We start from the raw sequence: 25,284 nt of genomic DNA on the forward strand, positions 1-25,284 counted from the left end.
TTGGTTTATGATCCTGGGTAGGTAGCTAACATTGGGTAGTCATGGAGCTTCGGGAATTCTTCGTTGAAGGAGATTTCATTCCTCAATCAGTTGTGCCACACCTATGGCATCTGAAAGAGATTTTGCTTGTGTAACTTTGACGTCTAAACATATCTTAACTTTTAAGCCCGCAATAAAACATCCGACTAGGAATGGTTTAAGAAGATGCTAGATTCTTTGAGATAACTTCTCAAATTCAGTTTGGTATTGATTGACAGTGGAGATTTGCTTGAGTCGTGGAAAGGATTTCGAGCGATCATCGTAGTTTGGAAGACCAAACCAGAGTAAGATGACCTTTATAAATTTAGCCCATGTAAGAGGTCCTTGAATTAGTTGAGCAACCGATACCATTGCAGTGCCACCCTATCTAAATGGAATGAAAACAGTTGTACTTGTTGTAAGGGTTCTATCTCCTTAATTTCAAAGTATTGCTTACCTTCATATATCCATCTTTGAGGATCATAACCATCGAACCTGGGAAATTCCAACTTGATTATAGATTGACTTGCATCCGACATGCTAGTAGGAGGTGGGAAGCCAGAGTATAGGCTCGGTTTGTTGGACGAATACTCCCATGGGTTAACTCGGTGATAATCATGTCTTCAGAGTTCTTGAAGGTCTGGACATGCAATGCTTGTAGATTGGATAAGATAATCTGCATGGTGGCGTTAATCTGCCCTAGACTGGTGTTAATTTTGTTGATACGGCTATCATGTTGGCGCAAGGCTTCTTCTACTTCTATTTAGAAGTCAACAGGTGCCTTAGCTCTCGTCTCCATAGCTTAACTGGGTAACCTAGCTCTGATACCAATGATAGGTCCCTAAATAGAAGAAAAGAAAAAGAAGAAGGGAAGAGAGAAAGAAAGAGTTTTAGTAGAGACTGCAAAATAATATACTTCATTCTTATCCCTTTCAACAAAACAACCATAAATATAAGTAAAAATGCTAAATAACTACTCAATCACTACATCCTATAAAACATGACCCATTCTTACATAAATGCCAGTATGGTTAAAGCAAATAATAACTAAGAAACATAACAACAAACATCCACAAAATCAAGCCAGATGGGTATTACAGCTTATAATCACCTCCCTTAGCAAGGAATGTACAGAGACCCATCAGAGTAAGAGATGAAGACATAAAGAGGACGAAAAGGAGGAGACAAAAACTTGTAGGTTTTGGGTTGAATTGGTGCATGATTTGAATGGGTTTTACAAGAGAAGGAAGAGAGGTGAGCTTCAGATTCAAGGTGTTCATTTCTTTTATAGGTTTCTGGGCCAAAAGAAAGGCATATAACCTTTTCAATACTTTAAAAAATCAGTATTAATCATTCCCAGATCCTCATTTAGCTTAAAATTATCAATTACAAGCATTTGCATTTTGGTCCTCCCAGAGGGTGTGTGCCTTTTGTCCTCATTTTTTATGGCAAATATTGACAGAAGATGTCATTTGATTTTTTGGCATACGTAGTGGGATATTGCTGCAGTTCAAAGTTGACTTGAGGGGCATATTATTGAAATTGAATGTGATTTTGCCCTAAAATTATTCAAAGTTCTCTCTCTCTCTCTCTGGTGAAACAAAAAATAAAAAAATAAAAAAAATAAAAAAAATAAAAAAAGAAAAAGGAAAAGAAAAAACTGATCATTTTTGGGTTCAAAAACTAATGCGTAAACGGTGTGTTTTGTATTTTTGTATTTTATAACTATATTTCTCTCAAAATAATTTCAAAAATTGGAAGAAAAATTGAAAAAATCAATTTCTTGCTTCGATAAATAGCATGACACCAATTTTTAACGGTATCTGTTAACATTTAACAAATTTGATAATCAAGGATATTATTTGTCAATTTTTTTTTTACAGCCATCTGTTAACATTTAACAAATTTGATAATCAAGGATATTATTTGTCAATTTTTTTTTTACAGCCTCCTAAGTAAAACTCGACGAAATTATAGGACACCAAAATGCATTTTGACCACTGATTCACAATCGTCTAAATGGTTACTGGCTGTTCTACTTCTTAAAAAAAAACGTTTTATTATCTTCCGGTTAAACTCAAGAACAATTAATGACACACTATTTACTACTATCCCGGTTAAACTCAGACAACAACCAATGGCAGAATATTTATATTATCCCATTAAAACGCATAATCTCCTGTTGACATAAAATGGTAAGTTTTCGTCATCCTAAATCTGTGCTCTTTGCTCTTAGATTAAAACGAAGTGTCGTAGCATTGATCGTTCATGGTTTTGAGTTAGAATTTAAACCAAACATGTAAATTCATCACTAAACTTGCAGAAGATTAACATAGACTACATAGGAACCAAAAATCCTGACATAGCATAAGGAAATATAAGACGCGCAACAGTAACACCTATCATTTTGATAGAAAACAAAAAATGGTTTTTTTCTAATTAATCTCAACAGAGCAGATAGCAAGAAAGAAATTTCCCAAAATAAAACACAGTACTCGATGACTATGGATTAGGAGAGAAGAAGATGAGGGGAGGAAGACCTGCTCACAAAATCGTCCTTTAATTTTAAGAGAAAACAAACATACTAAAAGTTTCAAAATGAGAGAGCTTTAAGATCTTGGCTTCTCCTTCTTCTCCTTGAAGAGAGCCAAAAGAGATACACCTGAAACCTTCACAACCTTGAACCTAACTCCAGGGATATCACCAACAGCATGTCCTTTACGACCAAAACCAGCAATCAGCACCTCATCCTGCACATGTCCAATTAAAATATAATCAAAATACACAAAATAGTTAAATAAATAAATAATTGAACAATAATTTGTCCTTGATCATGAAAAGCTAGAATTTGCATTAATTTTTCCCTAGTGTCTATACTCACATTCTCTTCAATGTAGTTCAAGCAACCATCATTTGGCACAAAGGCTGCAATCTTCTTTCCATTCTTAATAAGTTGAACTCGAGCACATTTTCTAATAGCAGAGTTTGGCTGCTTAGCTTCAATACCACTGTATGATTTAGCACCCAAATACCAGTTAGAACTTTTAAGCAAAACTAAATAATATAATGTTGAAAATAAAACAGAAACATAGATTTTTGCCTACATTTTCTCAAGAACGATGCCTTTTGCATGAGATGATCCAGCAAATGGCTTCTTCCACTCATTTCCAAGATGGGATTTCTTGTATGCCTTATCAGCCCACCTTTGCCTTCTACGGTGGGACTTCAATTTGCGACCAGCTCCCATACCACGTGTTTTCCTGTAGAAAGTCGTTAACAGGTAAAGTCACTAATTTTGAACAGAGTTCGAAGGGGCAACTGATAGAAAAAGATGCATAACGACCATATATCCTAAATCCACAAGAAATTGCATGTGAAACAAAAACTGCTTAAAAGGTGCTAAAATAGAACAAAAATGGCGCAATAACCTTCCTCAACAAAAGTATAAATAGTGACAATAATAAAAAACCATCATTTGTTTGCCATAGGCATAGTAATACTGAAGAAGATAGAAGAAGCAAATATGGAGCTTCTTAATGTTTCCCCCACCACTCTTGAAAATACCAGAATGACCATTTGATAACAAGTAAGGAAGTTAAAAGACCATACAACTAACAGGATGCAAAACATTAAAAATTTATGAACTTCTAGCTAGCAATTAGTTGATTTGGTAATGTTTTATAATTTTGGTTTTCTGCGCCTCTACATGAATAAGAAATTAATATTACAATAGTAATTTATAAGAGTAAAAGAAATATGTTTATCAAAACGAGTCAAATTTTATAAATAATTTGAAACGGCTTTCAGTTGAGTGTTTTTGTTCCTTTTTTACTTTTTTTTTTTTTTAATCATTAAGCTTTACCTAAGTGAGAATACCAAAATGCCAATCCCATACAACTACAATGAAAGTTTTAAAAAATCAAAAACAGAATCGTTTATCACACCAGCACTGAGCAATCCCAGTTCATTTAAGTATTAGGATGACGCAGATTCTTAATTGGTTGGTTCAGCAGTGAATATCAGCTTATATTTTCAGTCTATGACTCTACAAGGACAATTACATTGTACAACTAGAAACTACTCAGTTTTCTATATTTCCTATCCAGCTAATAATCTCATTTTCAAGTCACAAAGATCAAGATTCAAACCTTAGATTTAACTACCAGTTTAGTCTCTAGGGTTGTGGGAGTTATAAATATCAAACTATAAATTAAATAATTTAAGACCTCAAGAAACTGAGTTTAGCACAAAAGTGTTTCTACTTCAGCCAATTTCTCTATATGAAAAATCAGTATTAATATATACCCATCACAAGTTGTAACATATAAAAATCCCTCAAAATTAAATTTCCATCTTCAAACCTATATTAACGAAGATTAGTAGCTTTCTTCCTTTGAAAAAAAAATAAAATAAAATAAGGACCTTCCAGAAAAAATTTTTATACCCATCACAAGTTGTACAATATAAAAATCTGACATGAAATTTCCATCTTCAAACTGATATTTACAAAAGTACAGTAGCTTTCTTCCAGGAAAAATCGGGTCCGGGAAAATTTTTTCTCAGGAAACAAACTAGACTTGGAACAGAAATAAGACTTGTAACCGAGAACTTACCCCATTGTGACGGCTAGAGAAGAAACCCTTAGTTGGACCGCAACAGAGAGCTTTGTAACCGAAAGAAGGAAAACCAGCTCAGGCCGCCACCAGCAGAAAGAAACCCTAACGCTATAAATACGCTATTTTGGGAAGAGCTTATGCGGGCTTAATCATGAGGCCCTATTAATCTTGGCCCAAATGACCTTCTATTGTGCTTGGGCTGGGCTTTACTAAAATTAATACTCGGATCATCCACATTCCGTACCAGATTCTAAGGGCGGGTGTTCCAAGATTTTTTTTTAAAAATTTTTTTGGACGTTCAAAGATTGATATGAATTTTTATTTTTATTTTCTTATTTTTATTGTTATTTTATTTTTAATTTTTTATTTTTTGAAATGGGTCAATATTAAAATTTTAACCAAATAGATTATAAACTACGCATAACGCTTTGAATTTTCCTATTTCCAGAAATTTTTCTGTGCAGTTTAAGCCTCTAATTGATAAGGTTGACTCATACAATGATTTTGTTAAGAATTTTATTTTTTTGAAAAAAAATAATGTTTCATTCTTTTGTTCATAAGGGAAAAAAACAAAAAACTGGTCAATATATATATATATATATATATATATTAAATATTAAATATTTTAGAGGTCAAAATTATTGTTCGCTTGAAAATTTATTTAAATTGGAATCCTTTCATGTTAAATATAAGAAAAAAGCGGTGAATGAGTGTGCTATAGAATTTTACATGATTCATCATTTTTTTTTCTCTCTCTCAATTTTACATGACCATTTCAAAGTTAACAAGTTTTCTCTTTCTTATTCTTAAACAAGTCCTTGGAGGTTGATCTATGGTTTATGTTTCATTTTTCGTTTCATTTTCATTTGTTTCAAGAAATATATCGATCAATTCCACTTCTTTGTTTTTTTATTAATTCTTTTCCGATCGAGATGTGTGGATTCATGGATCTATAAGCCTACATAGATTCAGTTCATGGATTAACAAAAATGTGCAAAAGTTCTATTTGCCTCTGCCATTCTATGAGTCTCTTCCTTTTTGCATATAGCATCTCCACTCTGTTTGGTAGCATCTACTAATTCAAAACTTAATTTGAAAACCATATTTCAACCCAGATGTTTTCGGAATACCTCCAATAACCAATGAATGGCAAAAGCTTTTCCTTGTGTGGATCCTATTTCAATGGGCATTGGACGGGTCAATCCGCGTACATGTCCTACTTTTACTGCTATGTTGAGAGCTACTCCATGTAGTGCTTGATGTAAAACTGATCGTGGACTTGTTTTTGCCTTTTGTTGAATCTTTTTCATGGCTCGATAAATAATTTGATAAGCCAATGATATTTTCTGTGTTTCAAAATACGGTTAACCAATATGTTGACTAATTGATTATAATAAATTGGATCAGATTTTGCAATTTTTTCTTTTGCAGTACCTTGATGTGACATAAGTGTGAAAAGGGTTCAAGAATTAATTTTCTTTTTATGAGAGTGCCAGAATAATTTATTTTGGCTTTTTGACCCCATACTAATTCATTATGTATGAATGAGATTCTATTGATATAAAGCTAATTTAATAAACTTATTTTATTGGAGGGTCCCATCAGCGTGCATCTAGTAGGAATTGAATATTTGAATTTGCCAATTATGAGTTGGATGTTTAACCATTTAGCCATGGAAACTTAATAGGGATCCTCGTATGTGTTGAATAATTAAATTCGAATTCAAATGAAATTTTTAGGATAAATTAGTGCAATTTAGGAGGACTCAATGAAAGGACATCAATTTAAATCCTAGATTTTTAAATTGAGAGATATTAAGAATTTTTACTATTTTTTAGAATCATGGATCCAATTCGATTCAGTATTTGGTTCACTGCTTTAGGTAGCACTCAACTTAAATGGTTTTAATTTCAACTAATATGTAGTTGATACTCAAGGTCATGTAATTAGCACCTAGGTTGATACTAAATTTCGTAATACCTTGGTGGGTAAAAATAATGCCAATCATCCCTATGGGTATAGCACAGTGGTTATAACCGTTGCTTCCTTGGACAATGATATGAGTTAGAATCCCTTTATCCCAATGCTACATATAAAAATAAATAAATAATGACAATCATAAAACCTAAACAAATGAAATAAAAAAGGGAAAGGTAAGAAGAAAAAGGAGAAAAATACCATACTTCATAATGCAAGCACTTTCTTTAAAGAGGGCCAATTTAAGTAAGGGTTTAGATGGGTCAACTATTATGATTTTTAAGCTCGGCTTGCATATTTTTTGAAGTAATCAAACTCGACTTAACCTTGTCAAATTTTGAAATTTGTTGCTTAAGATTTGTTTGGCTTGTTTATAAAAAGTTTGAATTTAGTTCCACTTGGTTTGTTTTAAGAGAAACTTCTAAAAAAGTTAAATATTTAATTTGTTGATTTTCATCATTAAATTATTAAAACAATCCATTTGTTTTATTAAATTTATTTAATAAAATTATATATTTATTATATTATTTATATATTGTAAGCATTTTACATTTTTAAATTAATATCATAAGTATGTTACATGTAAATTAATAATATATTATATAAATATATATAAATATAAATCTGAGTTTTTCATGAGCTACTCATGAGCTAGTCAAGATTGACTCGTATATTATTTGAGCTTCAGTTTTTATCCAAGATTGGCTTATATTTTTTGCGAGCCAAGTTCAAGCAAGCTAAATCCGAGTTGATCAAGAGCCAATCTTGAATCGTTCCACTTTATTTATAGTCCTAAATTTAAGTAGCAAAAATTTTGTTTAAACCTTTTTAGTTATGTTATAACTATACTTATATAGCATGTATTTCGAAAATAATCATGAACCTTTTTTAAAATTTTGTATTTCATCTAAATATACTTATCTGTCAGTTTTTACCAGTTAAAGGTAGAAAAAAAAAAAGTTAAAATTTAACATTTTTTTATTAAATATTTGAATAATGTTATAAAAATACAATTATGGCTTTAAACTCTTAACTTAAATGGTAAAAATTTAATGATAATGTAAAAAAATAAATATAATTGAGTGGGTTTAAATGAAATTTTACCTTAAGGATATGAATTCTTAATAGGTTTCATAACTAGTAAGGTGGATTTTTTATTGCCAAAAAGGAAGAAAAAAAAAAAGGCGGATCTTTTTTTATACAAAAAAAACCTACTAAGGTGAATTTTTAACATAATCAATGTGAAAGGGGAGAGAAAATTCCTCTATTTATGAAGAAAAAAAATGAACTGGGTTGTTATACTTCCCACCATGAAGGCCCAAACCTACCTCAAAATGAAGACGACAAAATATATTACATCTTTCGATTTTTTTTTTTATATTTTAATATTGAGGGTGTGAATATTTGAATTAAGATATCATTGTCTATGAAAATAGTGGTTTTATTAAAAAATAACAAATACTTTTTTTTTTTCGAGTGATCAAGCTTGTTAAATTTTGAATTTCATTGCTAAAAATTGACTTGGCTCATTTATAAAAACCTTGAGTTTAATTCGATTCGGCTTGTTTAAGAATAAAAGTCTAAAATAATTGAACATTTAATTTATTAATTTTTTTGTCATTAAATTATTAATTGTTTTATTATATTAATTTCATAAATTAAATATTTATTATATTATTTAAATATTATAAGCATTTTACATTTTTAAAATAATGTTATAAGTATTTTACATGATTAAATTAATAATATAATATATAAATATGTATATAAATATAAATTCAAGCTACTTATGAACTATTTAAAATTGACTTGTATATTATTTGAGCTTCACTTTTTGTTCAAGATCGGCTCATATTTTTTGCGAGCCAATTTCGAGCAAGCTAAATTTGGACCATGATTTCATGTAAACCTCATTTGTTTATATTATAATTATACTTATATTCCATGTTTGTCGAAAATGATTATGAACCTCTTTTTAATTTTATTTATCCATCGAGATAGATCTATTTATTAATTTTTATTAGTTAAAAGCCAATAAAATTTAAAATTTAACATTTTATGATTGAATAATATTGTAAAAATATAATTATAATTTTAAACTCTTAAATTAGATGGTAAAAACTAATAAATGGGTCAAAATGATAATTAAAAAAATATAAAGTGAACAAAGTAGAGCGAAATTAAGAAGGTTTAAATAAAATTCTACTTTAAAGATATGAAATTCTTAATAGGTTCCGTACCTAATAAGGTGGACCCCTTTTTTTTTTTTTTTTTACAAAAAAGAATAGAAAAAAGATGGATCTTTTTTTTATTAAAAAAAAACTAATAAAGTGAATTTTTAACATAATCAATGTGGCAAGAAGAGAAAATTCCTCCATTTAGAGTAAAAATGTACTAGGTTGTTATACTAGGTTTTTTTTATTTTATTTTATTTTAATATTGAGGGTGTAAAAATCTGAATTAAAATTATTGTTGATGAAAATAATGGTTTTATTAAATGATAACAAATACTTTTTTTTTGTTTTTTGTTTTTAAAGTTACTAATATCAATTTCAAATTCACAAATACACAGCAGAGCAACCATGACTATGTTTGGTAGTGCTTTTTGAGCTTTAATAAGTTTGCTAAAAGAAGAAAAAAGTAAGGAAAAATAAAATTTCACCAAAAAAAGGGAAAAAAAACACATATTACATGATTGAATAAATAAATAAATAAATAAGAAGTGCTTTTTTATGTGTATAAAAAAAATATGCACTCCATGTGCTTGCAAGAGAAATATCAAAAAGTCGATTTTTTTTTTCCAAATAAATGCTGAATAATGAACCCAAAAAAAAAAATTTATAAAGTTATTTATAGTATTTTGATATTTTAATTGATGCATTGGGGTTTTTTTTTATTTTATTTTATTTTTTTATAAATAAAGGTGCTATGAAAAATAAATGTTTATAAAAAAAAGCCCTAACGAACACACACTAGGCAAAAGTAGGCATTTATAGCATCCGATATCCGTGGGCTAATTATTTTTCGTTAGACAACATTCGTTTTTCCCCTTATTATTTTTCCTTTTCTTCAACCCTACCTTAAGGCTACCATGTGGTTATTAATCCTCCTAGAGGAAGAATGTGGAAAAAGGATATAAATGCTACGCTAAATCATGGTATACGGTATCCTTTTTTTGGTGAAGATGGTACAGGGTATCTTACTACCTTATAGGATGGCAAGCTGCCTTTAAGTATCAACTCGATAACACTACTAGAAATATCAAGGATTGCTTGGTCTCTAAAGGCTAAACTTAGACATATGGTGTGGATTATTTTAAAGCTTCTACTCCAGTAGTCAAATTGAATTCTTTTCAAATTTTAATTTCTTTTGTTGTCAACTTTGGTAGGAAACTTCATCAACTTAATTTGGAACATGCATTTTTATATGGTGATCTTAGTAGGGAAGAATATATGGCGTAACCATACGGATTCGTTACTCAGAAGAGTTCAAGTAGTCTTCTAGAATTTTGGTGTCATAAATTTAGAAATGTCTTGACTACTTTTTCTTTTTACATATGTAATTCTAATGATTTTGTGTTTGATCTTGGGAGGAAGTCTAGTATTGCGATTCTTATTTTCTATAAGATGAAATTGTATTTTATGGAAGTGATTATACATGCATTGAGCAAGTAAAAACTCACCTTGAAAAGCATTTGCAGGCAAAAGAGCTTTGACTAATTATGTCCTGGAGATAAAAAAAAAAAAAACTGGTTTATTCGAAGAATTAGTTTTTGCTTTCACAAAGAGAGTATGTATCGGATTTATTAATCGAAATAAGAATGTTGTGAACAAAGCCGTAAGTACTCCTATGGAACAAAATGTAATGCTTATAGAAAATATAACTCAAAGTTTGATGAGAAGAAGAAGAAGAAGATATACAACTACTACTAGACTAGACATTGGTTTTTAGATCAGTGTAATTGGCCAGTTTATAGAATGCCTAAAACAAATTCATTGGGATGTAGCATGGAAAATTCTAGAGTAACTTAAAAAGGTACATTAGGTTTACCAGTTTTCTACAAAAAGGAATATTCAAAAGTTATTGTGATGTTGATTGGACATGTTCTACTAAAAATAGATGATCTATGATTGGATATTGCTTATTTGTAGGATTTGTCCATAAAAAGAGATTTTCAAGTGATTTTTATTTTTTATTTTTTATGTCAATTGGACATGTTATGCCATAGACCGACATGAATAACCAAGTATTGTAACTTTTTGTGGCCACATTTTTTTGGGTAAAAATTATATGTGGCAACTTACATCACATATGAACTTGTACGGATGAGAAATCTTCAATACGAACTTGTGCTTTGTCTTGATAAATTTATGGTTATGCACTATAACAATGAGATTGCAATACATGTTTGCATTGTTATGCAATATAACAATGATGTCAAGGGTCTAACTTTTCCAACACTCCCATGCGGCACTTAGCATCTCCCTTGCTAAGTAAGCTTTACTCACAAGCTATCACAATACGGAAGCTAAGAGTAAAAGAGTAGCAAGTAGGAGAGTTTGAGAGAATGTGGAGAATACTTGTATTGCTAGAATACTTGGATGTCTTACAAATGAGAGTCCAACCGTTTATATAGAGGGCTTGGCACACGTATTACAAAAATACAAGGTTCTAGATATATACATGTGTCACCTATCTAGTTAAGGTTCTAGATTATTCTAGGGTTATGTATAAGATATTTACATGGAGTATTCTAGAGAGATTCTAATCTACATTAGTCTAGGTTTCTCTTGAATCTTCTAGAATCTTTTAGGCTTTCTTGAATCTTTATGGAGAGTGTAGAAACTTCCGGTTAACCTCAAGGATTCCACTCATTTTGCACTGAATGTGACACTCTCCCACACCTAAACTCGCGACGCCCTCGTCGTGCCTTCTTCCTTGCTTGCCGAATGTGATCTTTGAGCTGCCGTTGTGTATCTTCGTGCTCCCCATTTACTTCACCATCCGACAGGTTTTTCCCCTTCACCAAGTATTTGGTGTAGTTAGGCACGCCTCTACGTTGAACGACTCGATCCGCAGGTGTGGCTTCCACATTCTTGTCGGGTGAAGTCACTATCACCATGGGTGCCCTTCTTGACTTACCTTTCTTTGGGGCTTCCTTGCCCCCTTTCCCTACAATGGGACGTGACCTCTCATAGGGTCCTATCACCCCCTCATGCATCTTGTGTGGTTAAGGTAGTGGTTTGAGTAAGTTCCCTTCCTTAGCCTCCACATGCTTTCTCTTGTTGTCTCCACAACTTGAGACCAACGCACACAAGCTACCTTGCTCAAACTCTTTTGGTACATCTTGCGCCTTAGAGGATGTCTTGGCATGGTTCAAGGCGTCCTCACTAGGCTCTTGGTCAGCAACTAGGTTGATTTGCTCCTCCTTCTCAACTTGTAGTGCCGACAAAACCTTAGTCTCCCGCTTGCTAGCTTGTTCCGTAGGCACCATGTACGTCATTCCCCCATCCATGATGCATAACATGTTCGCAAATGGGAGTGGGAAAGCCTTTACTTGGTTGAAGAATTCTATGCCAAGGACAACCTTGTAGTCATCCATGGACACAATCGATAGGTTCAATTGGCCATCCCAATCTCCGATGGTGGTTTTCACACCTCTAGCAACTCCTTGGAGCTGCTTTGCGTCTGAATTTACCGCCTTTACAGAGCCCCTTTCTTTTGTTGCCTTAATCCCAAGCCTTTGTGCCTCCTCCACCGATAGGAAATTATATGAGGCACCCGTGTCCACCAACACCTTGGTGAGCACCTCATTGAGTTTTGCCTCTACAAATATTAGGCCAACCTTCTTTGTCTCCTTAAGAGCAGCCTTAATAGCATTCAACAATTATAAGGAACCTATACTAGTTCCTTCCTCTTGCTTCTCCTCGTATTGGTTAGTCATGGCATTCAAAGCCTTCCTCTTCGGACAATCCCTAACCCAAGGCAGTCCATCACATAAGAAACAAGAGTTTTTGGGTTTGGAAACATCCTTACCTTCTTTAGATGCCTTCCACCTTGAACTTTGTGGCTTATGTGCACTTTCTTCCTTTTCATCCTCTTTGGACCTACTAGGTTCTTCCCCACCTTTTCCATGGTTGTCTTTCCATTCCTTTGGCTTTGGAGAGTCTCTTTGGTTGGAGTAGTCAATTAAGCCTTTGACATATGCAATGGCACTAGCCAAATCTTGTACTCCACGCCTCTTCAACTCCATCTTTGTCCAAGGTTATAGTCCATCCATGAAGTAGAAAAGGAAGTCTATGTCCGATAGGTCCGGGATCTCCAACGCCAAGTTGGTGAACTCCTTGATGTATTCCCGGATATGGCCCACTTGCTTGAGTCGTCAAAGGTGACTCCTTGCCTCATCTTCGGCATTCTCCGGATAAAATTGCTTTTTTAGATCCTTTTTAAAGTCATCAAAGGTATGGAAAGTGCACGTACCTCGCTCTATGTTGCTATACCTCCTTCTCCACCATAATATGGCCGTGTCGTTAAGGTAGAAGGTGGCAGTCCTAATCTTTGAAGCATCATCTACAATGCCCATCACTTCAAAGTATTGCTTCAAGCCCCAAAGGAAATTCTCGAGCTCCCTCGCATTCCTTGCCCCAGAGTAGGACTTGGGCTTTGGTACATCGATTTCTGGCCCCTCGCGATGGTGGTTGTCTCCGACGCCACCGCCCTCTTGCAAAGAGCCCAATCACCCTTCATTTCCTCCATTTGGGTGCAGATAGTATCCAATTCTCTCTCCAATATTGCACGAAGGTCTGCTACCTCCCCCATGCATTGGTCACGTGTTGAGCAGAGCTCCCTCCTTAAGGCATTGTCCAACCCGTTGAGTAACCCTCTCACGACTTGATTAATGGCAATGTCCTCCGACTATAGACCATCTAGGTGACTCTCCAGCGCCTCAAACCGTTCATGTACTCGAGTTGCATACTCCTCCAAGCGTAACTCTATGCTAGTCATCACATCCTTGGACTTGGACTTATGCCTCTGCCTCCCCGCGTTGGGGTTGCGTTGCTCTTCACGACCTCGCACATCGGTAGCTCCCTCCACATTGATGGTAACCTCCGAACTAGCCATCTTACCTACTTCTACGTTATGCCAATGGTATGCTTGAGTAGCAATTGGCTCTGATACTAACTGTCACGGACCTAACTTTTCCAACACTCCCGTGCGGCACTTAGCACCTCCCTTGCTAAGTAAGCCTTGCTCATAAGCTATCACAATGCGGAAGCTAAGAGTAAGAGAGTAGGAAGTAGGAGAGTTTAAGAGAATGTGGAGAATACTTGTATTGCTAGAATACTTGGATGTCTTACAAATGAGAGTCCAACCCTTTATATAGAAGGCTTGGCACGTATTACAAAAATATAAGGTTCTAGATATGTACACATGTCACCTATCTAGTTAAGGTTCTAGATTATTCTAGGGTTATGTGCAAGATATTTACATGGAGTATTCTAGAGAGATTTCAATCTACATTAGTCTAGATTTCTCTTGAATCTTCTAGAATCATCTGGGTTTTCTTGAATCTTCATGGAGAGTGTAGAAACTTCCAGTTAAACCTCAAAAATTCCACTCCTTTTGCACGAAACGTGACAATGAGCTTGCAATACATATTGCTAATAGTCTCATTTCATGAAACTACCAAACACATTGAAATAATTTAAGGTTTTTATAAAAAATAACCACTCTTCGATTCAATGGTTGAAATATAGCAATTTTTTTTAATTTTTTTTTTTAAATCTGACCAACTTTATTCCATTCAGACAAAAATGCCATTCATTTTTTATTTTTATTTTTTCTCTACTTTCCCTTGTTCCTTTTCAAAACATAATGTAGTTTTTTTTTTTTTTATAATTTTCCCTAAACTTTCCCTTTCCCTTTCGAAAAACACCATAACCTTGCCGCTTCGACCAAAATTCTTCTTTCGTTCACCGGCATTGTTCTCGGCCCATCATCGTCCCACCAAAAGCCACAGAGTTTTTTGCAGCTCTACGCCTTTTCCTGGGGCTCACCCTCCATCATCGTGGCTCTTCCTCAACACCACTTCTAACAACACTACTAATCCCATCAGCACCAGCAGCATCGACACCACCACCACCAACAACAACAATCATCTAAATCCTTCAGATTTTATTTTTTCCATACCAATAATTATAACGATTTTTTTTTTCTCAGGCCTATCAATTTTAATTTCATTTTTTTTATTATTATTTCTATGTGCGTGTGTATCTATCGGAAATTCTCTCATTATTATCTCAATTTGTTTTCTTCTTATAGGAATTTATATAGAGTCGATGGTCAGATAACCCCGTCGGTCACTTATTATATTCCTACTAATCTCCACGGGATTGGGGTTGTCGCTTGACAACATCCACTTGTCTTCTATTGGAGACTCCGCATTGTTGATGAAATTGATTGTGAGTTATAGCAACAGGACACTGAGTTTGATAGATTCCTCAAAGTTCATGTCTTGTTTTTCTACAATATAACGTGTAAGCCGTAGCATTTAGATTAGTTTCTGAATTAGGGTACATTTGCTACTTTCCATATTTTTCTAGAACTGGTTTTTTTTTATTGCAGAAGGATTTTAGTTGGTTTACTACAATAAGCTGATAATAATTTCCAATCACAGTTTTATACGGTATATGATTTGCTGGCATGTTTATGATAAGTTATTAACTACTGGTTTAGTTAATTGCTCCATGGTTTCAGTTTAAATAGGTTAAATTTCAAGGTTTTACTTATTGCCTCAAAGTTGAATATTCATATCTATAATGTAACATATTCGTAAGTTTGTTGTCAGCCTTGCTAACTGATTGATTTCATATTTTAACTCTAATATTATTTTAGATGTTAGAAAATTGATACGATGGCTTATGATGTGTGTATGTATATCTGGATTTCAATAAGTACGTTGCTAGTTGCCTATATTTGGCAATTGTCGCTGACTCTTTAATAGCTCTTTGTGTAAGTATATTAATTTTATAGAAACTTTTTTTTTGGTCATTGAAAGCATCATGAATGACAAGTGAGAATTTTTTATGTAGAAAAAGATGAGTCTTGTTGTCTAATTTTGAATCTGCTTTAGACCATTGGGACAACGATACCGTTTTCCTTTTATGACCGTTATAACTTTGTTTCAAAATAAGTTTAGTTAAATATTGCATTTTGTTTGGATTAAAGTGTTGCTGTTTCATTTGTTGAGAGTTAGTATGATTTTGTCAGAATATGTTGCTGCTAATGAAGCGTTTTGTCTCCCTAAGTGCTTCCTATAAGAATTAATTAATAGGACGGGGTGCAATTGAAAATAGAAGGAATATTGCCCCCACCTTGCCTAGTACTTTGTGCCATATGGGACAAAGTATTTGGGTTTTTTTTTTTTTTTTTTAATAACCACTCCTTGATTCAATAGTTGAAATATAGCAAAAAAATTGGAGTGTGAGTCTTGTTGTCTAATTTTGAATCTGCTTTCGAAATGATAATAGCATTACAAAGGTTGGGGAGTGATCAAAATTATAAACATGATCTCATAAAGGCATCAGAGAAGCTTGGTAAAGTGTTATGTGAGTCAAAGATTCATTTATTGGTTAATAGAATAGCACAAATTTGTATGTATATGTACTGTAGTAACATTTTAGGTACAGTGATTTTGTTCTTTTTTATTTTTATTCTCATTTTCTTTCTATGTTAATAAGGCTCAAAAGGAAGCAAACAGGGAAGAAAAACTGCTGATCAAACAATTAGAGAAAAACAAGAAGCTGAAAAAGAGAAAAGGAAATTGGAATGCAAGGTTTTACTACTATGTTTTTGTTACGTCATCATGTTCATAGATACATCTTAGCCTTTTGAATATAAAAATAATAATAAGTTTTGCTGTTCATTTAACAAAGATATTGATGAGTTTTAATGTAAAGATAATTAATTTACTTTCTTGCAAATGTAGCATTTTTTTTAGAATTCATTTTTGCACACGCCACTTAGGTCTACTTCAATTCCAGCATCTGAAAAATTTTCCGCTTGTCGAAAAAGAATTTCTCCAATTGGAAAGAAGTTTCTTTCTATCGAATTTTTTTTTCTCCTATTAGAAATAATTTCCTTCTATCAAAAATCAATTTCCTCCGGTTGAAAAATTATTTCCAATAGATGAATAAAAAAAATGAACATGAAAGTGGTAATAAAATATATTATGAACTCAATCAATAAAAGTCCAATAGATTTATTAGCCATAAAATCTTTCAATCTCTTACATTGATACAAGTATTACTAACATTTCTTTAAAATAGGGTATCATATAATATATATATATATATATTAAATTCAACTATTACTATATATATCTTAATGAAAATTAACCATTAAGATGAAGATGGATTTAACAATGGGGGTCGCATCATTGTCATTCTTCTATTTCTCACTTCTTGAAGAAAACATGTCACATTTTTATCATTGTATATTTCTGTAGGATTCAACTTTTTTGCACATTGTCTATATATCCATTTTAGCTTTAACAAATTTTCAATTCGGTCTGTCTTAATAGAATTGAAAACCTCATCCTCTAACTCTGATTTTGTGCATCTTTTGTCGACAGAAACCATTATATTTTTACCATTTTGATACTCTCAATGACCACCATCATTTCACTTCAATGTTCCACTAAAGAAAATCGCAATTACAATATCATCATATTCCATTTTACTATAAAATTAAATAAATACGTTAAAATAAATTGATAAATATATAAAAATATAAATAATACTAAATAAATATATTAACTGTCTCAAAAAAATTGATTATGTTTTTTTTCGACCAAAATAACATTTTTTTACTAGCGAAAACTGACAAACTAGCAGAAGTTCATCTTTTTCGCTAAGTTTCCTCCGTTGGTTTTCGCGATTTTTCAATTCTATATAATTTTTCTCTCATTTTCACATCATATATCATTTAAGTATCTTTAAACTCAAATATAACAGCTTATAAACTAATTTATTACATACCCATATAAAAAAAATCTTAAAAAATACAAAAGAAAGAAAATACAAGAATAGGTGTTTATTTGGACCATTTCGCACCAATGTTTTATGTAATAAGAAAAAAATAGAAAATTTTTATCTGAGTTTAGCTTCGACAGTGAGAAAATACAAAAAAAAAAAAAAAGAAAACAAATGTGATGTCAAGAAGAATGGGTTCACCGTGAGAAAGTATTTTTCAAAAGGAAGACAGGAATTTATTTGAAAAAGGAGAAAAAGAAAGGGTAAGAGAACAAATATTTTGTAATTTTCAATTCAATTAAAGAGCATTTTTTCCATAGTTGGTTATTTTATAAAAAATAAAATAAAATATTTCTATTTTTCAAGTTGTGATTTGCAAAGTGGCTATTTTTCTTAAAAAAATCCAATAATTAATTTATCACTTTAGACCTGTGCTCCGTTTTATTTCAATGGCCTAATGTGAAAATCTTTAATTAAAAAATAAAAAAGTAGATAAAAAAAATATACAAAAGAAAAAAAATGGTATATAGAACCGTTCCCATTGATATATATTATCATAATAATAATAATAATATAAAAATAATATAAAAATTAATATAAGGAAGAAGAAGATACCAATTTCCAGTTGCATAAAACTAAAAATCCTTAGATTTACAAAGCAAATTTTACATTCTTGAAAAAATACAAATGCGCAAAGAAGAATTTACAGAGACAAGCAAAACGACAGCACAATAGATGTTTTACTCCAACAAAATGACTCCCCGTCCCATTGGAAGCAGCAGTAAAGAAAGAAATATAAAACATAAGGAACAGGAGTAGAGGGAACAGTCTAAATTTTCGAAACAAGTCTCAAAATAGGAAGAGGATATGATAAATTTAACCATCATCCTGAACTACATTCTTATAGTTATATCACTAGAGTTCAAAAAGGCCGTACTCAATTTTCAAGTATGCAGAAGATTCATCCTTACAAGATTTATATTCAGTGGCAAAAGGGACAGACCAAAATGATCTTAGTATTACTGCCATTACATTTACTAATAGGAGCTTTTGAAGTGCCAACTTCTATTTCATACTAAATGACTTGGCTGTGCTCCATCTGCATCGAGGAGGAAGCAAAAAAGGAAAAGAACGTGATTAGAAAACGAGAAAGAAAATAAACAAATAAATAAAGTACGCATGACTTGAACAATAAAGGTAAAAATTTAATTTACCTGCAGCAAGGCTTTTCTATTTCTGTGGCTTCTTCCACAGCACCCCTATCTTCTTTAGCATGTTGCCATTTTTCTTCTTCAGTAAATCATCATCGATATCTTCTGAGTAAGGTGAACTTATTTTACCAGTTACGGGATCATAGTTGCTGTCCAACGACCCAGTTCTTTCCATGACTTTCCCATTATTTCCGGCTGAAAGCATTGCTGCAGCTGCCTCTGCAGCCTTTCTCCACTGGTCAGACTGCACTTTCAGCCTTCTCAATTCGGTCTCCATTTCTGCATTTGCTGCTTGTGCTGCCTCCAGCTGCTCAGCCACCCTCGCTGCCCTCTTGTTGCTCTTGTCTGCTTCCTCCATCACAACTTCAACTCTCCTAAGAGCCTCTCTCTCTGCAGCCCTTGCTGCCTCTACTTCGGTAACCACCTCACTGATAACTCTACTCTTGTTTGTCTCGCTTTTGCTGATTTGCAGTTTCAGCATTCTATTCTCCTCTGATATATTCTGCACTTCTGTTTCCTTATCCATTAAATTGGCCCTCAACTCTGTAATATGCTCCTTTAGTTTCTTCAATTCCTTTTCCATTTCAGACTCTCTTTGGTTGGCTAGGTTCTTCTCAAGCTTCATATTCAAACCCTCGTTCTCTTCTATAATACCTTGCAATTCAGTTTCCTTATCCATTAGATTGGCCTTCAACTCTTCAATACCAGCTTTGGATTTCGTCAGCTCTGCCTCCAGCTCAGCCTCCCTTAGACTGGATCCAGATTTTACTTTCTCCATCAATTCATAAGCACTTCTTATCTGCACTGTGCTCCTAATCTGTTCTTCATGGTATCTGGTCTCAGCAGTTTCAAGAGCAGATTTTAATTGCACCACCTCAGACTTCAAGTTATTTAGCTCTACCTCAATTGAGCTTGATTCCCTAGTCTCTTGGTCACCAAATTCCTGTTCAAGATTAGGGTTAGTAGCAGGATTTTGTGTAAGCTTGCTGCCCGTGTTAATGGGGCCAGTGTCAAGCTTGCTGACAAGTCCTTCAAGTAAGCTTACACGTGCCCTCGACTGATCCAACTCTGAAGCAACAGAGTGGTAAGCTTCCACGGCTTTCTTTCCATCTAACCTGAGTGCATCTACTGTTTTCTTTGCAGTCTCCAGCTGCAGCAGGGTTTCAGCAACTAGTTCTTGAGCTTGAGCTTCGGATTCTTTACAATCCTTTAACTCGTTTTTTATATTCTCCATGAGAGAAAGAGTTTCTGTTAACTCTTCCTTCAATCTTTGAAGCTCTGCATTTGCTGATTCTGCATGCTTTGTCTTAGCAGCCTCAGATGCAGCTACCATTTCAAATTGAACCTTAAGCCACTGAATTTCATTGTTGGCAGATGCCAAGGCAGCTGAGTCAACTGAATGATGCTTCTGTACAGCCTCAAGTTCAGACTGCCATGCTCGATCGCGATCTTGTGAAATCTTCTGTAGCTCAATAACACGAGCTTCCTCAGAAGCAGAAAGCTCCACAAGCTGCTGCTGGGACTCTTCAAGCTTTGAAGACAAGGCCAACAACTGCTTCTTTGACTCCTCAGCATCTTGCTGAGCTTGCTTCTTCCATGCTTCAGAAGAACGCAGCTGGTCTCTTGCTTTCTTCAAATCTTCCTTAAGTTGAGAAATCTGAGATTCCAATTCAGATATTCTACTGGGGCGCTTTTTCTGGCAAAGGCATAAAGAAAGGTCTCAGAAATTTCATCAACCTTTGAAACCGTGTTACCATAAGATGCAAAGTTATATAAGACACTTGAACTTCCAAATTCTACAATGATGACACAGATTAAACAATGAAGAGAAAATGTACACCCATATATGGCCTCACATAAAGGATAAGGCAAAACAGCAGAGGCACAAATCTTTTTGATGGGCGTAGAAACATGCCCAGATTTAAGGATGTGCTGAAACTCGTGAGAAATGTAACCATCTTCAGAAAAGAAGAAAAAACTTCTTGCTTACCCAAACTCAATTTGAAAAGTTTTACAATATCAGCATGGTTGTATATCAGCTTATGATATATTAATAAGAAAACGAAAAGTCAGATAGTAAACTTTTTCTTTTGCACATGTAGAGAAAAAGAAAATGGAAATAACACTATGGAAAAAAAAAAAAAAAATTCTTATGCGGTTAAAAATAGTCTCTAGCTTTCTATTATTATTATTATTATTATTATTATTTTTTAAAAAAAAATCCGAAAAACAAAAGGTAAAAAGAAAACAAATAAATATCCTCTAAGACCAAACAAGTTCAGATTGCAATTATTATGTTGCCATTTGCCAGAGAACTTGGGAAATTTTCACATGGATAGTTACCTTAAGTTAATTACTATAGTTTGAATTTTTCACATATTACCTCAAGTTCGAGATTGTATAAAACCTAATACACACAAGTTTAACCCATTCACTAATAATATGCTCTAGAGTTCTGCTGAAATTTATCATAGAATAACCAAAGTCCATTTAAAACTACCTCAGGCACGGGGCTTCTAGGTGACTTGCGCTCTTTGACTTTGGGGCTTCTGTCTTTCGGTGTTCCAGTAGTTTGACTTGAAGAAGATGCAGTATCAGTTTCCAATGTAGTTGGCCTAAGTTGGCGTGCAACTCGAGGAGAGACCCTTGTAGGTGCTTCAGAGGAGCCACTTCTGGCAGAAAAATGAGCATAATTCCAATGAAGCTAATCAAATATTAAAGAATAACAAGATTCCAAAACAAATGAAAAAATTCCTTCAAGTTACAAGAGAAAATGCATGATAGATCTAATGTTTAGCCTTTGCTTGGCCGTTTACTGAAAAATTGTTTCCTGTTTGTAACCCTAAAATATTAAAACAATTGAGCAATTTTTTGCTTCTAAAACCAAAAACAAATTTTCACCATATGGCCAAACAAGGTCTTAAAAATTTTTAGAACTAAAGCCATTTGGTCTGTATGGAAACAAGAGCAAAAAAGGGGAATAGATAAACTAAAAAGAAGCAAATTAATATCCTGCATTTCTGCATTGTCAAAATGATATTGTTGGCGTAAGACTTGTGTTTTAGTTTCAAAGCATTATGGGTCCATAATTGCACATAAAAAGTTACACTGAAATCCCCTGATATCATGCACTAAAATTAAACCAAAATAATAATAATAATAATAAAAATAAAACAGAACATAGTTTCGAGTATTATGTATGTTCATGATGTTCTTCATATTCATACAAGTTAAAGCCTCATTAGTAATAATATTTGCATGCAGGAAATATACTGATATCGTCCCTTGTTCAATATAACTACAAGATAACTTATAACCAAATCAAAGAGCTAATAATTAATTAGAATGGAACGGCCCATAAACATACAAAAACAGCTTATTAAGCTCAATATATCCTTTCATGTTGTTCTAGGTAAGTTAGTAGGTCCCGCAACACCCGAAAGAGGCCCTCACATAGTAACAAGGCCGGGGGCTGACAAATTGAAACCTTTTATTTTCAGGCTGATAGAAAAAGATTACTAGTCAGATTCTTACCAGAAACAATGGGTCCTCAATTATGACTCGAAGCTGAAATTTGCATAAACTCATTGGTAACTGTGGTATGCCATATACAGGACATTTCATAGAAAGAAAAACCCAACACTTAACGTGAAGAATGAAGCTTAATAAATTTGAGATTTCAGCAGTAAGACTGTAAAATTAAAGAAATAATATCAGCAACTCTAGGCAAACACTAGGGCACTACCACGTGAAATTTTACGGTACTTTTTTTGTTGCACACTTCATATATAGCATAGATAGACAAGGGAAAAATGCAACAGCTTTTCCATTACCATTACATATTGCTAATAATGAGAAAGCAACCAAAACAAGCAGCATCTCTAGGAACCTCTCCGAGGTAAGAGAGAAAATATAGAAAGGCATTTGGAGTTACCTTGCTTTTGGGGTCTGCATAACTTTTAACTTGCTTTCTAGCACAAAACCGAAAATGAAGTTAAATTAAGCTTGACCACTTGAATGATCCCTGACCCACAAGGCCTGTAAAACTTCAGATAAAATCACGAGCTGAGACAAGGGAATCCAATGTGAATGTACAAAGAAATAAATGAGTTTCATGGAGGGCATGTGCTCCTTATCATCACATATGAAGCATAAAGGCAAAAGATATGCTTACCATAAATACCAAAGTCTATCAAATATTTAGAAAATAAAAAATAAATAAAAAAGAATTATCAAAAACCCATTCAATGCTTGCTTCTTGCTGCTATAGTTCTGCTGTTCTATGGTCAAGACCCATTATTGTCATCACAATGGGGCCTACAGCTACCCGTTCATTATTGAAACTACCCAAGTACCCTTAACCCACAAAAAAAATAAACGGCAATTACATTTCCAAACGAGGGGCATTTTCATGTAAAAAGGAAAAAAATTCCCCCCTCCAGTTTTGCCGTGAAATGAGGGAGCTACCCATGTAATTTAATATGGGGTTTGAAATTTAGAGGTCAAAAAGTGATCTTCTAAACCGCTCATAAACCTTTTGATTGTGCCCCCAGAAAGCCAGAAAACACTGTTAAACCCTATTGTTTATACTGGAAAATAACTACTCCAAAATGTTTACTTTTTTGCTGTAATTTCTCCCGTTAAAACAGACAGAAGCAGATCTGAAGAAAACGAAATAAAGAAAAAGAAAAAAGCGCTCCATAAACTCTGCAGAGAAAACAAGCAATGCAGATTAAGAAAAAAAAAAAAAAAAGTAAATAAAAAAATAAGAGAGGTGAAGAACCAGTCTCTCTTAGGAGAAAATATTTCAAAATAAAAAATAATAAAAGAATATTACACAAATCAACCCCTTTCTAGATTCGACTTGCTTTTTAAAAGTTCACAACAGACAAAAGCCTGCAATCTTCAAGCTCTCGGAAACGAAGACAGAGCTATTGCTATACCAGTTAGCTCGGCTTTTTTTTCTTTTTACTTTTTTTTTTCCCCCTCTCTTTTAACATTATATTAAATTTCTTACCCAAAAAGAACTTCAAAAGATACATCATTACGTTCGGAAAAGAGAAAACAACAAAAAATAAATAAAAAAATAAAAAATGAAACAGAATAAAATAAAATAAAAATTGCACCTCCCGTTTGCTTGCCAAGAAAACGAGAGAAAACAGAAGAAATGCGAAAAACCAATTTTGGGGACCGTACATCGTTAGTTACTGGCTATCACCTACCAGAAAGTAAAACCTGAAGAAATAACCTATACTGTAGCTTTTTTTCAATCTCCGTTTTCCCACATTTTCACAGCAACTAAACGAGGAGTGAGAAAAAATGACGAAACAAAAAAGGATAAAAAAAAAAAAAAAGAAAAAAGAAAAATCTCTGTTAACTAACCCAGTATATATTTTCTCGGAAAAACGAGGGGCAACCTTGGTGGGGAAAATGTAGGATTATATTCCTGAAGAATCCACAGAAACAGAAGCAGAAGCAGAAGAAGACATGGATTTGGGAGAGAGAAATGCAGCTTAAGCTCCTTCTTCTTCTTCTTCTCACAGTTCCCGAGGCTCTCTCTCTCTCTTTCTCTTTTTCTCTGTTCTTTTTGGACAGTGGGAGAGAGAGTATGGCGTAGAGACTCGATACGATACAAAACGGAGAGAGACAAAAGAGTACAGACTTGTCGTTTCACAAAAGGAATGAAATAAAAATAAACTCAATTTAAACTCTCATTTTACGTCCGAATTTCAATTTCATTAATTAATATTATCCCCTTTTATGTTTTCAAATTTCAACGTATTTTTTAATTCTAAAATGTGACTTTAAGCTTTTTTTCAAAACTAAATTACAGGGTTAATAATGTAATATAAACTTTTAGATAGAAAAAGAAAAAGAAGAAAGATTAATGTTGTGAAAGGATATATAATTTTTTTTTTGAAAGAAAAAATTAATAGAAATTTGTATTTAATTAATAAAAACAACATTTAGCTGAAAAGCTCCAATGATGAATCAACATTAGACATATTTTTCAATGTCAAGATAAGATAATCAATTTTATCAAAATTTAAAATGTTTTAGAAGTTACGGTGCAAGATTTAAAGTTAGAAATTAAATTAAATTAAATACAATTAATTTAGAGATCAACAAAATTGATTAAAAGAATCTCAGGTTTAATTAATAATGCACATTTTCCAAAACTAATTTATATATATATATATATATATTTATTGTTGATAATAGCCTTCTATCTTCGTTGGTTTTCAATATTAATTGTTGTTGATCAATTCGATTTATGTATAAGAACGGTTTTTTGTTTTTTGTTTTTTTTTTTTTTTTTTTTTGTTTTGCACAAATGTTTAAGACTTTGACTGCAAAAATATGTGAAATATAAAACAACTTTGCTTGCAAGTTCATACACGGACATTATTTTTATAACAACCTTATATT

At 33.0% G+C, this 25,284-nt stretch overlaps 2 protein-coding genes across 9 annotated transcripts; both read right to left on the bottom strand.

Moving 5' to 3' along the window:
• Window positions 1-2,362: 2,362 nt before the first annotated feature.
• On the bottom strand, window positions 2,363-4,790 carry LOC107411316 (small ribosomal subunit protein uS12). Its single transcript, XM_016018879.4, has 4 exons — window positions 4,632-4,790; window positions 3,123-3,278; window positions 2,900-3,026; window positions 2,363-2,768 (listed from the first exon to the last, which is right to left on the bottom strand). The coding sequence occupies exons 1-4, from the start codon at window positions 4,634-4,636 to the stop codon at window positions 2,628-2,630; spliced, it is 429 nt and encodes a 142-aa protein (XP_015874365.1). The 5' UTR covers window positions 4,637-4,790; the 3' UTR covers window positions 2,363-2,627.
• Window positions 4,791-18,478: 13,688 nt separating this feature from the next.
• Window positions 18,479-24,500, bottom strand: LOC107411319 (interactor of constitutive active ROPs 3). 8 transcript variants are annotated; one of them, XM_048469039.2, is made up of 5 exons: window positions 24,273-24,500; window positions 22,790-22,893; window positions 21,356-21,524; window positions 18,859-20,551; window positions 18,479-18,743 (listed from the first exon to the last, which is right to left on the bottom strand). In XM_048469039.2, the coding sequence occupies exons 2-4, from the start codon at window positions 22,807-22,809 to the stop codon at window positions 18,875-18,877; spliced, it is 1,866 nt and encodes a 621-aa protein (XP_048324996.2). In that variant the 5' UTR covers window positions 22,810-22,893; window positions 24,273-24,500; the 3' UTR covers window positions 18,479-18,743; window positions 18,859-18,874. The 8 variants fall into 8 exon arrangements, with proteins under 8 accessions (XP_048324996.2, XP_060668304.1, XP_048324995.2 ...); XM_060812321.1 differs by having other exon boundaries at window positions 22,790-22,901; XM_048469038.2 differs by having other exon boundaries at window positions 24,238-24,500.
• Between the last annotated feature and the right edge of the window lie 784 nt (window positions 24,501-25,284).

The sequence above is a fragment of the Ziziphus jujuba genome, chromosome 10 (assembly GCF_031755915.1).
Source record: "Ziziphus jujuba cultivar Dongzao chromosome 10, ASM3175591v1".
Lineage (NCBI taxonomy): Eukaryota > Viridiplantae > Streptophyta > Magnoliopsida > Rosales > Rhamnaceae > Ziziphus > Ziziphus jujuba.